Source organism: Sorex araneus, chromosome 11, assembly GCF_027595985.1.
Source record: "Sorex araneus isolate mSorAra2 chromosome 11, mSorAra2.pri, whole genome shotgun sequence".
NCBI classification, from domain to species: domain Eukaryota; kingdom Metazoa; phylum Chordata; class Mammalia; order Eulipotyphla; family Soricidae; genus Sorex; species Sorex araneus.
The window spans coordinates 48,896,825-48,909,009 of NC_073312.1; the positions used below are offsets into that span (position 1 = coordinate 48,896,825).

General features: G+C 50.6%; 1 protein-coding gene across 3 annotated transcripts in view; it reads left to right on the plus strand.

The window, feature by feature from the left end:
- The window catches only part of TANGO2 (transport and golgi organization 2 homolog), a 39,811-nt gene that overhangs the window by 14,905 nt on the left and 12,721 nt on the right, over positions 1-12,185 (plus strand). For all 3 annotated transcript variants that reach the window (XM_004607483.2, XM_055119372.1, XM_055119371.1), the window contains exons 4-6: positions 6,294-6,413; positions 7,294-7,408; positions 10,267-10,337. In XM_004607483.2, the coding sequence (XP_004607540.1) occupies positions 6,294-6,413; positions 7,294-7,408; positions 10,267-10,337 (306 nt within the window). The remainder of the gene's footprint in view (positions 1-6,293; positions 6,414-7,293; positions 7,409-10,266; positions 10,338-12,185) is intronic.

Here is a 12,185-nt window from a genome sequence, read left to right on the forward strand (position 1 = left end):
AACCTGGGTTGGCCACATGCATGGTAGTACCTTCTCTTCTGTGCTATCTCCCTGGCCCAGTTGGTTGGATCTGCCCTTCTGCCTTGGGAGCATGGTTGGATTTATGCGAGGTACAATCTCCCCTCAATCACTCTGAAGCCTCATGGTTGAGGTGAGGGTATGTGTACCTGTTCCGACATGCTTCTGTATCTTGGCATGCCTTGCTTCTTCTTCTCTTTTTTTTTTCTTTTTCTGGTTGTGATGCTTATACAACCTTGTACAAACATATTTGTACATGTTGTTGTGACATGGGGAGTAACAAAGAGAGTGCTGCTGGGGTCTGCCCTGAACTTATGGGGCCGTGTTAGGGATCAGACTCAAGGCCTCATGTTTTCAAGGTAGACTCTGTCCTGCTGACTCATGCCCAGACCCTGCACACATTTTTTACTTTTTGGAGTAAACAGCAGGTAGGGCATTTGCCTTGCATGCAGCTGACCCAGGTTCAATTCCTCTGTCCCTCTCAGAGAGCCCGGCAATGCTCAGGGATCACTCCTGATGGGCTTGAGGGACCGTATGGGATGCCAGGGATCGAACCTACATCAGCTGCAGACAAGGCAAATGCCCTACGTCTCTGGCCCCATCTTGCACACATTTCTGTCTACTCACACATGCTCTTTGCTCCAGGGAGAGGGGATGAGTTTGGGCTGGGGAAGCCTGATGGGGGCCGTTTGAGGTGGGAACTGCATGAGGCATTCCCTGGGCAGGAGTGGTGGGGACAGCAGAGTCCCTGTCCAGCCTGGCTGACAGCCTTAGGATAAGAAATAGTTCCTGTCTGTGGTGTGGGGGCATCTTGAGAGGGCCCCTCCAGATCAGTTTTAAGGGCTACCCTGAAATCCTTTTAGTGAGTAAGGCCATGTTGTCTTGCTTCTTTGTTTTCTGTTTTGTTTCATGGTGCTGAATCTCAGACTTTGGGCCTCATACCTCCTAGGTATATATGCTGCCACTGGGTTACACTTTCCTGCTTCTTTGAATGCTCTGTAATATTTTATTGGATGCCAAACATTCGTGGAGTCTCTCTTTTATGGAACTGAATTATTATTATTTTTTTTGCTTTTTGGATCATACCCAGGGATGCACTGAGGTTACACCTGGCTCTGCACTCAAGAATTACCCCTGGCGGTGCTCAGGGGACCATATGGGATGCTGGGAATCGAACCCGGGTCAGCTGCATACAAGGCGAACGCCCTACCTGCTGTGCTATCGCTCCAGCCCCTGGGACTGAATTTTTGTGGTAATCTAGAAATGTCCTGGAGCTTTGTTCTGAAGCATAGGGAGGGTGCTCAAACTTCCTTCCTTCCTTCCTTCCTTCCTTCCTTCCTTCCTTCCTTCCTTCCTTCCTTCCTTCCTTCCTTCCTTCCTTCCTTCCTTCCTTCCTTCCTAAAGTAACACATTAGAGAGAGAACGGGGTCTTCTTTAGACAGAAGAGAGAGCCACAAGAAATAGAGAAAAGGGGCTGGAGCAATAGCATGGCGGGTAGGGCTTTTGCCTTGCATGCGGCCGACCTGGGTTCAATTCCCAGCATCCCATATGGTCCCTGAGCACTGTCGGGAGTAACTCCTGAGTGCATGAGCCAGGAGTAGCCCCTGTGCATCGCCAGGTGTGACCCCCCCAAAAAAAAAGAAGAAGAAAAGGCATGACACAACCTTCAGATCTTGCCTGCATGACTAATAAGGTGGCTGGTCTAAAGCTGTTCTGTCCAAAGCTGATTGCTCCCCACTTTTCAGCAGTGTTTCTGCCACAATGTTGCCTGAATTCTGATCCTTAGCTGTCTGGGGTGAGAGTCTCACCCCCGAGCCTCTCATTGCTTCTTCTCCCCCGCCCACCGCCGTGGTCGGGGGTTTCTCCCACACCCATCTCCTCCCTGCTCTTTTGTGCTGTGAACTCTGGAAGTTTTGTCTCCTTGGCTAGGGGCCTCTGGACTCCCAGTCGTGAGGTCCACCTCATGCCTTTCCCATATCAGAACATGCTGGCCTTCATTTTCTGGGGTCCAGTATCCTGTAACTGTTGTCTTGCAATTTTTTTTTGGTGGTTGTTTTTTTTTTCAGCCATACCTGATAGTGCTCAGGGATCACTCCTGACAGTGCTTGGGGGACCATATGGGGTGCCAGGAATCAAACCCGCGTTGGCTGTGTGCAAGGCAAGCGCCCCACCCACTGTTCCCTGTTTCCCATTTTGTGTTTGGGTTTTGGTGATTTATTATCACTGTATCATTGTATCACTGTCATCCAGTTCTTCATTGATTTGCTCAAGCGGCTACTAGTAATGTCTCTATTCATCCCTGTCATGTGCTAGTGTAGCCCGATGGCATATTGGGGGCTCTTTCGGGATCAGGGGGATGAGGACCATTGTTGTTACTATTTTTGGCATATTGAGTACACCACCACGGGTAGCTTGCCAGGTAATTTATTACAGAGATGAAAATCTGAGCCCTGTTGCTTGGTCAAGGGGAAGAGTTTCATTCATTTTTATTTTGATTTTTTATATTTATTTATTTATTTATTTATTTATTTTGGTTTTTGGGTCACACCCGGCGATGCACAGGGGTTACTCCTGGCTCTGTACTCAGGAATTACTCTTGGCGGTGCTCAGGGGACCATATGGGATGCTGGGATTTGAACCCAGGTCGGCCACGTGCAAGGCAAACGCCCTACCTGCTATGCTATCACTCCAGCCCCTCATTCATTTTTAAATGTAGGCGTTTTTCATAGATTCTGAATTTGAGTCCTGTGCTAAAGAAATGTTTTTGCCGACTCATCTTTTTTTTCCCTTTATGTAAAAATTTGGTTTAAAAAGATTAGAAAAAGAAATAAGATAAAAAATGATCTTTTTAGAAGGGTCAGAGAGGTAGTCCAGGGATTAAGCCACTTGCGTTGCTTGTGGCTGATCCTGGTTTGATCCCTGGTGCCACATATGATCCCCCAAGCATCTCCAGATGAGATCTCCAGAGTTCAGTCCCTGAGGACTGAACCAGCAGTAAGCACTAAACACTACCACCTGTAGCCCAACTCCCCCCCCAAAAAAAGCAATGATAACAGGGGCTGGAGCGATAGCATAGCGGGTAGGGCGTTTGCCTTGCACGCGGCCAACCCGGGTTCAAATCCCAGCATCCCATATATCCCATATGGTCCCCTGTGCACCACCAGGAGTGGTTCCTGAATGCAGAGCCAGGAGTGGCCCCTGTGCATCGCCGGGTGTGACCCAAAAAGCAAAATAAATAAATAAATAAATAAATAAATAAATAAATAAATAAATAAAAAGCAACGATAACAACAAACAAAACCCAGAGCAGAAAGGCTGCTCTCTTGACTGAGAGTTTGCGGGGGTCGTGGCTTAGATCCCCAGCACTAAATGGTTCCTTGAGCACTGCTAGGAGTGACCCCTAACTAATAAATTGGGAGTAGTAATCTTGGATTACTATACATGTGACCCCCTGCTAACCCCCCAAAAAAAGAGCCCAGTAAATGCAAAACAAATAAAACATCACCCTTTCTCCCATTCCCCCACCCTCCATCCGCCAGTAAACTTAGTTCTGCTGTCAGTGTCCACTAGTTTATTTTGATTCACCTGCTTCGATTTCCTCTTCATTTTTTGTATTTCCATAGGTTGCTTGCGCGGGTGAAATCATCCAATACTCATCTTTTCCTTCTGACTGGTTTGGTTTTGTGTACTCCAGGGTTCCTTACATTCTGCTGAAAATAACATAACTTGTATAGCTCTGTCACATTTTATTACTCAGCAGTATTTCTCAGCAGTGTCCTAGTAGTGTTATTCTCTGCCCATCTGTTGGTGGACACGGATGTTTCCAGGTCTTAGCAGTCGTGAATATATGCTGCAGGCAACATTGGGGGTGGCTAAAACATTTCATTTCGTGTTCATGTTACCATGTTCTTTGGACAGACACCCAGAGTGGGATTGCTGGTCAGATGGCATTTCTATTTTTAGCTTCTTATGGAAACTTTATACTGTTTCCCAAAAGTGGTCACATATTTATATTATTTATATTCCCATGACAGTTCATTTTCTCAATATCTTCTGGTAAACATTTCATTTCATGTGATTGTTTTTAATTGCCAAGGGGCTTGGGCTTAGGGATCCCTCCTGGCAGAGCTTGGGGGAACGTAGATGGTGCTGGGGATTGATCTGGGTTAGTCTGTGTGAAATTGAAGTGCCCTACCCCCTCTGTTATCTCTCTGGATCCATAAACAATTTAGTGAAGTGTACTTTTTCTACTTTTTCACTTATGATATGGCCTAATCATCTCTGAAGGGATATAGTTCTCTCTCTCTCTCTCTCTCTCTCTCTCTGCTTCAAGAAGATTTTAGTTTTGGGCTTTCATATTTTGGTTTATCATTTATCTTAAATTAATATTCAGGAGGCGATAAGGATTAAACCCACAAGAAGCATCTGCTCCACCACTGAGCTACATCTCTGACCCCTTTAGTATTTGTTGATATTGTTTTGAATTACTCCCGGAGGCGGTGCTCAGGGGTTACTCCTGGCCTTACACTCAGGAATCACTACTGGCCAGCTCAGGGGACCATATGGGATGCCAGGGATCAAATGTGGGTTGGCTGTGTGCAAGGCAAGTACCCTATCCGCTCTGCTATTGCTCCAGCCCCTGCTTCAATATTTGTTTATAGTATGAGGTATGAGTTAATATTCCTTTTGTCCCCCCACCCCCCACCCCCCACCCAGATCTCTCCCATCATTCCGGCATCACTTACTGACTTGGAACTCTCTTCCCTATTGCTTCATTGGACGATTTGCTTGAAATTCACCTGAACACGTGTACATGTGGGTGTGTCCTAGACTCTTGGGAGCATTGATCTGTTGGTCTTTTTTTTGCTTTTTGGGTCACATCCGGTGATGCACAGGGGTTACTCCTGGCTCTGCACTCAGGAATTACTCCTGGCGGTGCTCAAGGGACCATATGGGATGCTGGGATTCGAACCGCGTGCAAGGCAAATGCCCTACCCACTGTGCTATCACTCCAGCCCCTGATCTGTTGGTCTTGAGGGCAACAACTTCGAGAGTCTTGAAATCAGGTAGCGTAGCTCTTCACATTTTGTTCTTTTCCCGGACTGTTTTGGCCACTCTCCCTAGTTCCTTTGTGCATGTACAGTTTAGAGTTTGCTTGTTAATTAGTTTATGTCCCCCTCCCCCCTTTTCTGCTTTTGGGCCACACCTGGCGTTATCAAAGGCTACTCCTATCTTGATGCTCTGGAGTCACTCCCAGCAGTGCTCGGAGGAACTATGCAGGGCCTGCATATAACCCAGACTTCCTGCACATAAAGCATGCATGGGGCCGGAGAGCTGGATAATATAGCTGGCGGGGCACTTGCTTTGTGCACACTGACTTGGGTTTGGTTCCTGGCACCACATAGGGTCCTCTTGGGCTCCAGCAGGAGTGATCCCTGACCGTAGAGCCAAGAGTAGTCATGAGTGTGGCCCAGACAAAACAAACAAAATTGATTAAAATCATGCACTCAGCCTTTGAGCTATCCATCTCCCTTCCCCAATCACTTTCGAATCCCTTTAAAACAAAAGGTCTACTCCACTGGGATTTCAGCTGGGATCATGTTATCTACATTGGTTATCTGGGGTGGAATGCCACCACGGCAGGACCGCTGCATCTCTCTTCCCAGCAGGCTTACCGAGCTGGTCTCTGCACCTCTTTGGCTTCTCTTTAGGGACATCACTCTCTTCCTTTCATGCTTTCCATGGCATTTTACCTATTGCTTACTGCTGTTGCAAATGATATGTTTGAGTTGATTACTTTGATTATTACTGGTTATTTTCTGGGTCTTGCCAGTACTTACTAGTTTTAGTGGTTTGAATTTTTGATTGAACTCTTTCAGATTTTTGTCACAGCCAGCCCTGATATCTGTGTGTCAAGATTTGCTTCTCTGTTTGTGATCTTCTCAGCTTTTACTTCTTTTGCTGCTATGTCTTACTGTTGCCATATAAGTCTCACAAGTCTGTTATTAGCCCACCCTCCAATGTCGCGTCCCTCTGGTAAGCCCTGAGTGGTGCTCTTCTCCTGGACCTGCTGCCCTGGGCAGGCTGTGAGCCGGTGCCCGATGATGCCCCATGGGAGGGCACACGTCCTCCCAACCCAGCACTATGCCCAACACCCACGTCTTCTGGGCTCCCCATGGCCACTGCCCACCTTGCATCTCGCCTGGGTAGGGAGGCCAGGGGTTGCGGGTGCTTGCTGTGATGGATACTGCTGGTGACATTGTTGTCCTCCTCAGGGCTTGATATGGAGGAAGGCAAGGAAGGAGGCACTTGGCTGGGGATCAGCACGCGGGGAAAACTGGCAGCTCTCACCAACTACCTGCAGCCGCGGCAAGACCCGGATGCCCGCAGCAGAGGTACTCCGGTGGGGTGGAGCCACGAAGGGGCGGGGGCCCCGAGGGGAGGGGCAGGGCTCCCTCCTTTCCCACTGCCCTGCTGATTGGGAGGTATCTCTAGTAGAACCACCTTCTGCCTGGTCAACATAATCATTTTTCACTGCCTTTTTTTCCTTTGCTGTCTTTTCTTTCCTTTTTTTTTTGTGGGAGGATGGGAGGTGGGAGGATTTGGGTCACACCCTGTGGTGCTCAGGGGTTCATCCTGGTTCTGCACTCAGGAAACTCCTGGCGATGCTCAGGGAACCATATGGGATGCCAGGGATTGAACCTGGGTCGACCGAATGCTAGGCGAACACCCTACCTGCTGTACTAATACTCCGGCCACTCCTTTTATTTTTGGGCCACACTTGGCTATGTTGTGGGCTTACTCCTGGCTCTGTGCTCAGGGATCACTCCTGGCAACAAAGGGACATTATGTGGTGCCAGGGGTCAAACCTGGGTTATCTACAAGCAAGGCAAGTGCCTTGCCCACTATATCTTATCACACTACACACACACACACACACAAATATTAAATATCACTCCTTACTTTGTCTCATTGCCTCCCAAGATTTCACTCATCACTCTTGTCTCTTTGTCTCCCACCCACCTGTTCAAAGTTGGAAAAGCAGACCCCCCAGAGAGGGCCACTCTTTGGACACACATTGTCCCCCCTGAAGATTTTTTCTCCCCCCCTCATGCTGGACTCCCACATAGGAGTTTATGAAGAGGAAATATCAGTGCTGAGTCAGTGACTAGCATGGGGGTGGGCAGCCCATTTTCCCCCATGCTCCCCCCTCTGCCTTCCCAGGGGGAGGACCTCAGCCTTACCTTGGCCACGGGTGTCTATCCCCGCACACAGGTGAACTTGTGGCCCAGTTTCTGACCACCGACATGGACAGCCTGTCCTACCTGAGGAAGGTGTCCACAGAGGGCCACCTCTACAATGGCTTCAACCTCCTTGCAGCCGACCTGAGGTGAGTCAGCGGGCCCCCACCATGGACCTATGTCACAGGCACAGTGGGAGGTGGACTTCCAGCCCTGCGACTTGGGGACAGTATGTGGCAGCTTCTTCAGGGACCTTTCCTGGAGGGGCTGGGGGCGTGTCCTGAGGGCTGACCCCCCCCCCCGACTCACGACTGCAGGAACTTGGAGAGCACAGAGGGGGCAGGGGGCTGCCCTTGACATTGAGGGCTACTGGCGCCAGGGCTGAGAGACCAAGCACGGTGCAGCAGACACTCTTTGGGCACAGGGGACCCCTTACCCTCCCCGGCCCTCTGCCTCCAAGTCTTCCCAGGCCTGTGATGGAGAACCCTGGTTTCCAGCCACTTCTTGTTCATTTGCTGTTATGTAGAGCAGGGATTCAGAAGGCAGTGCAGGCTCCAGTGGCCTCTGACAGAAGGCCTGGGACCACCATGGGCTGGCACTGCTGACACTGGGGCTGAGCCTTCTAGAATGGCCTACTCAGACTTTCCCTCCATGGTCCCTTTTCACTGGAGGAATGTGACACAGTCTGGTGCTGCCCAAAACACCTTCCAACGCTTCCTTATGTGTTTGATTTTGGGTTAATTTCTGGCCACTGTAGGTTTAGATATCTCTTACCATTCTGCAATCCCCACATCTAATTATGCAGCCCCACTGGAGTTGTGCCCCATAGATTAAGAGGCCAGGTTTTACAACAGGGGGACTTTTTTTCTTCCAAGGGCCACTTGGATATTGATTTGTTTCACTTGTGGGGGTCACACCCAGAAGTGCAAGGGGGCTATGCCAGTTCTTTTCTTTGGACAGGTGTCCTTCCTGCTCCTCTGGGAGATGCAAGCCCTGCCCAGCAGCCCTGGGTATGAGAGGGGTCAGACTCCATGGCCCATGGGCATTTGGGAAGGACCTGCCCTATAGGGTGGCTTTGGAGGTCACCTGTACACACAGGTGTGGGTGCTGGTCAGCCATTCCTGGGAGCATATTCATCTTCCTACTCCTGTGTGTGGACCCTAGCCATGGCCTGGTAACACTGCTCACAGGGTGGCTACAGCCAGGACTGTTACTCACTGTGCCTGGGGAACAGGAGTTGCCAGTGACAGAGCCCCAGGTGGAGGGAGAGTGGGTGTACAGTGCAGGCTCATGGGAGACATGATGGGGTCTCCTCCCCAAAGTCTGTTCTCAGGTCACCAGCAGAACACTGGCAGGCACAGTCCAGGCCTTTTCTGAGTCTGCAGATAGAGGGAATGTGAGGGGCCTCAAAGAAGTGTCTCTAAGCCTCCCCAGGCAGCGGTGGATTTCTACTGTGTGGGAGCATCCTGGGAGTGGGGTGCTCCCCAAAGTGGGGTGCACACTTTAGACACAGTCTGTAGTGGCTTGCCCTCTGGTGCAGTCAGCATGCCTCTGTCCTCACCCGGGCCTCCTGCTCTATTATGCCCCAGGAGTGGGTGGAGGCCTGAGGCCAGGGCCTTCTGCCCCAGTGTCCCCGAGGTGGGTCTCTGAACCTTCCTTTATTACTTTTGGGGGGGGTGGTTGGGGGCTTGTTTGTATACCATTGGTGGTACTATTATTCCCAGCTCTGTGCTCAGGGGACCACGTCGTGCCAGGAATTGAACTGGAGTCAGCTGTAAGCAAAGCCTTATCTTTGCTAAATTATTCTTAAGAGTTTTTTTCCTGTGTGTGTGTGTGTGTGTGTGTGTGTGTGTGTGTGTGTGTGTGTGTGTATTTTGGGGGGGGACACGGGGGTGTGCTCTTGCTCTGAGTTTCGGGATCATTCCTGGAAGAGCATATGTGGTGCTAGAGACCAAACTTGGATCCACTGCATACAAGTACCCTACGCACTGTGCCATTGCCCCAGCCCCCTCAGGAAGAATGTGAATTGCACACAGAGGCGCGTGGGCCAGGAATCCCGCCTGTGGGTGGCATCCTTGCCCAGCCCTTTCTTTGTTCGTCCCAAGGCACGGGCGTCACATTCAGCATCTCTGGACAAAGGCCACTCACAGAAAGGCCAGGAGGAACCCTCTTTAGTTTGTGGAAAAGTCATTCCAGGTTTTAGCAGAAAGATTTACTGTGGTATTTAGGAACTGGAACATTTTTCCATTCTGGCACATTTCAGGCTATTTTTAAGTGCACAGTCAGTGGCTGAGAGTAGGTGAACGTGGTTCTGGATGTTGTGTGGGGAAGCCTGTGGCACCCTGGGGCAGCCCGTCTAGCAGGAGGAGATGAACTGTAGGAATGGGGCCAGATGCTTTGTGGGGGGCTCGCTCTTCTCCCCACCCTGCTCACGTAGGCAGCCTGGCATTGGCTGCAGTGTCTTATTTTTTTTTTTTTTGGAGGGGGTCACACCCAGTGATGCACAGGGTTTACTCCGGGCTCATGCACTCAGGAATTACTCCTGGCAGTGCTTGGGGGACCATATGAGATGCTGGGAATCGAACCCTGGTTGACCGCGTGCAAGGCAGATGCCTGTCCGCTGTACTATTGCTCCAGCCCCTGCAGGGTCTTTTAGAGCAGGGCTTCTTAAACTCCACTCCCACTCACCCGACAGAGGCAGCACAGCCGGAATCCCCCGGGGTACCAGCATGTGATTGATGGTGAATTTATTTTCACGGTTGCCAAAGTTTTCATGACCCCGAACTCAGTAACGGGGGTGATGGTGATTATAGTTTAAGAGGCAAGGCTTGAGGTGAAGACACTTTCCATTCTCTGGTCCCCTTGGGGAGCCAGCACTGTGGATGACCCCTGAAGGGTGGGAGCCCTGATTCCCTCCTGACCTGGCCTGAGGAGCACTGGAGATGGGACACGGGGTCTGACACCAGTCCCGTGGCTCTGCTGTGACCGCTCTTCTCTCCACATACAGCACAGCGAAGGGAGATATGATCTGCTACTATGGAAACCGAGGGGAGCCCGAGCCTGTCGTGCTGGCACCAGGTAAGCCCCCCGACTCTGGGGATACTGCAGGGGGCCCCTACCGTACTTTCAGAGACTGGGGTTCCCAGTCTTCTTTTCTTACAGGGAGGGGAAGTTTGGACCCCAACCTGCAATACTTAGGGGCTATGCCTAGCTCTGTGCTTGGGGTCCCATGTGCGATGCTGTGGATCAAACTGGGACCGGCCATGTGCAAGGCAAGCACCCCTATACTATCTTATCCTCCAACTTCTTTTTAAAAAATTATTTATTATTAATATGTGTGTGTGTTAGAGGGATCCACACTCAGATGCTCAGTGATTATTTCTATCTCTGTGCTCAGGAATTACTCCTGGCAGGGCTGGAGCAATAGCACAATGGGGAGGATGTTTGCCTTGCATGCAGCTGACCCGGGTTCAATCCCCGGCATCCCATATGGCCTCCTGAGTACCGCCAGGAGTAGTTCCTGAATGCAGACCCAGGAATTGGGGGTACACCCTTGAGCATTGCTGGGTGTACCCCCAAAAGCGAACCCTCCCCTCCAAAAAGATAAAAGGCGGGGGAATTACTCCTGGCAGTGCTCAGGGGGCCATGTAAAATGCCAGAGATAGAACCCAAGTCAGCAGTGTGCAAGGCAAACACCCTTCACTGTACTGTGACTCTAGCCCCGAGCCTCCCGACTTCTTTCTGTTTCAGAACTCTGCTTGGTTTGTACCCTGTGGTCTATACTGGCCCATGGACCAGACTCAGACCACATGAAGGTCCCATACTCAGGCCGCTTTTCCTCAGGAACAAGCCCTTGACTGGAGAACTGCGAGCGAACTCCTCCCCCACTTCCCTGCATTGGCTCCTGTGGGGGCAGCTGGCAAGCAGCACACCAGGTGTCCTCAGTTCTCAGTGCCAGGACCCTGGTATTGGTGAGACTTGCCTTCTGCCAAATTGTTTCTGCCAGATTTTTTTTTTCTCTTTTTGGGTCACACCCGGCGTTGCACATGGGTTACTCCTGACTCATGCACTCAGGAATTACTCCTGGCGGTGCTCAGGGGACCATATGGAATGCTGGGAATCGAACCCGAGTCGGCCGCGTGCAAAGCAAATGTCCTACCTGCTGTGCTGTTGCTCCAGCCCCTCTTCCAAAATTTTTGGGAGGAATTCTTTCAACAATATCCTGCAGTTTCGTCCCCAAGTCTGCGCCCCCACAACTAGATGTCACTTGGACCCCTCTGACTTTCTCTCCTTTTTGGTGGGGGGAGTTTTGGGGGCCACATCCAGCAGTGCTCAGGGACTATTCCTGACTCTGTGCTCAGGAATGACCCCCCCCACACACCCAGTGATGTTTGGGGCAGGGGAATTGTGCAGTCATCGTCATGTCAACACTCCCAGAGAAACTCTCTGCCCATTCGTAGTCATGTCCCCTGTCCCTCCTCAGTCCTGGAACCACTGATCTTGCCTGGATCTGCTGAGTATGGATATGTGTATAAGCAGAAAAGAGGGGCTGGAATGATAATGCACTGGGTGCTTGCCTTGCACGCAGCCAATCTGGATTCAATCCCTGGCATCCCATATGGTCCCCCAAGCACTGCCAGGTGTAATTCCTGAGTGCAGAGCCAGGAGTAACCCCTGAGCGTTGATCGCCTGATGTGACCCCAAAGCCAAAACAAACAACAATTAAAAAAATCCCAGAAGAAGAGATGTGAGGTTTGGACACTGGTCTCTGATGTTGTGTGGTGTTTGAGGGATTCATCCGTGCTGGCTCAGGGCTGTTCACTTTCCCTGTTGTGATGGAATCAGGTCCCAATGTGTGTTTTCTTTCTACACTCATTTGTTAATGGACACTTGGAGTATTTCCATCTTTCGGCAATTGTGGGTAAT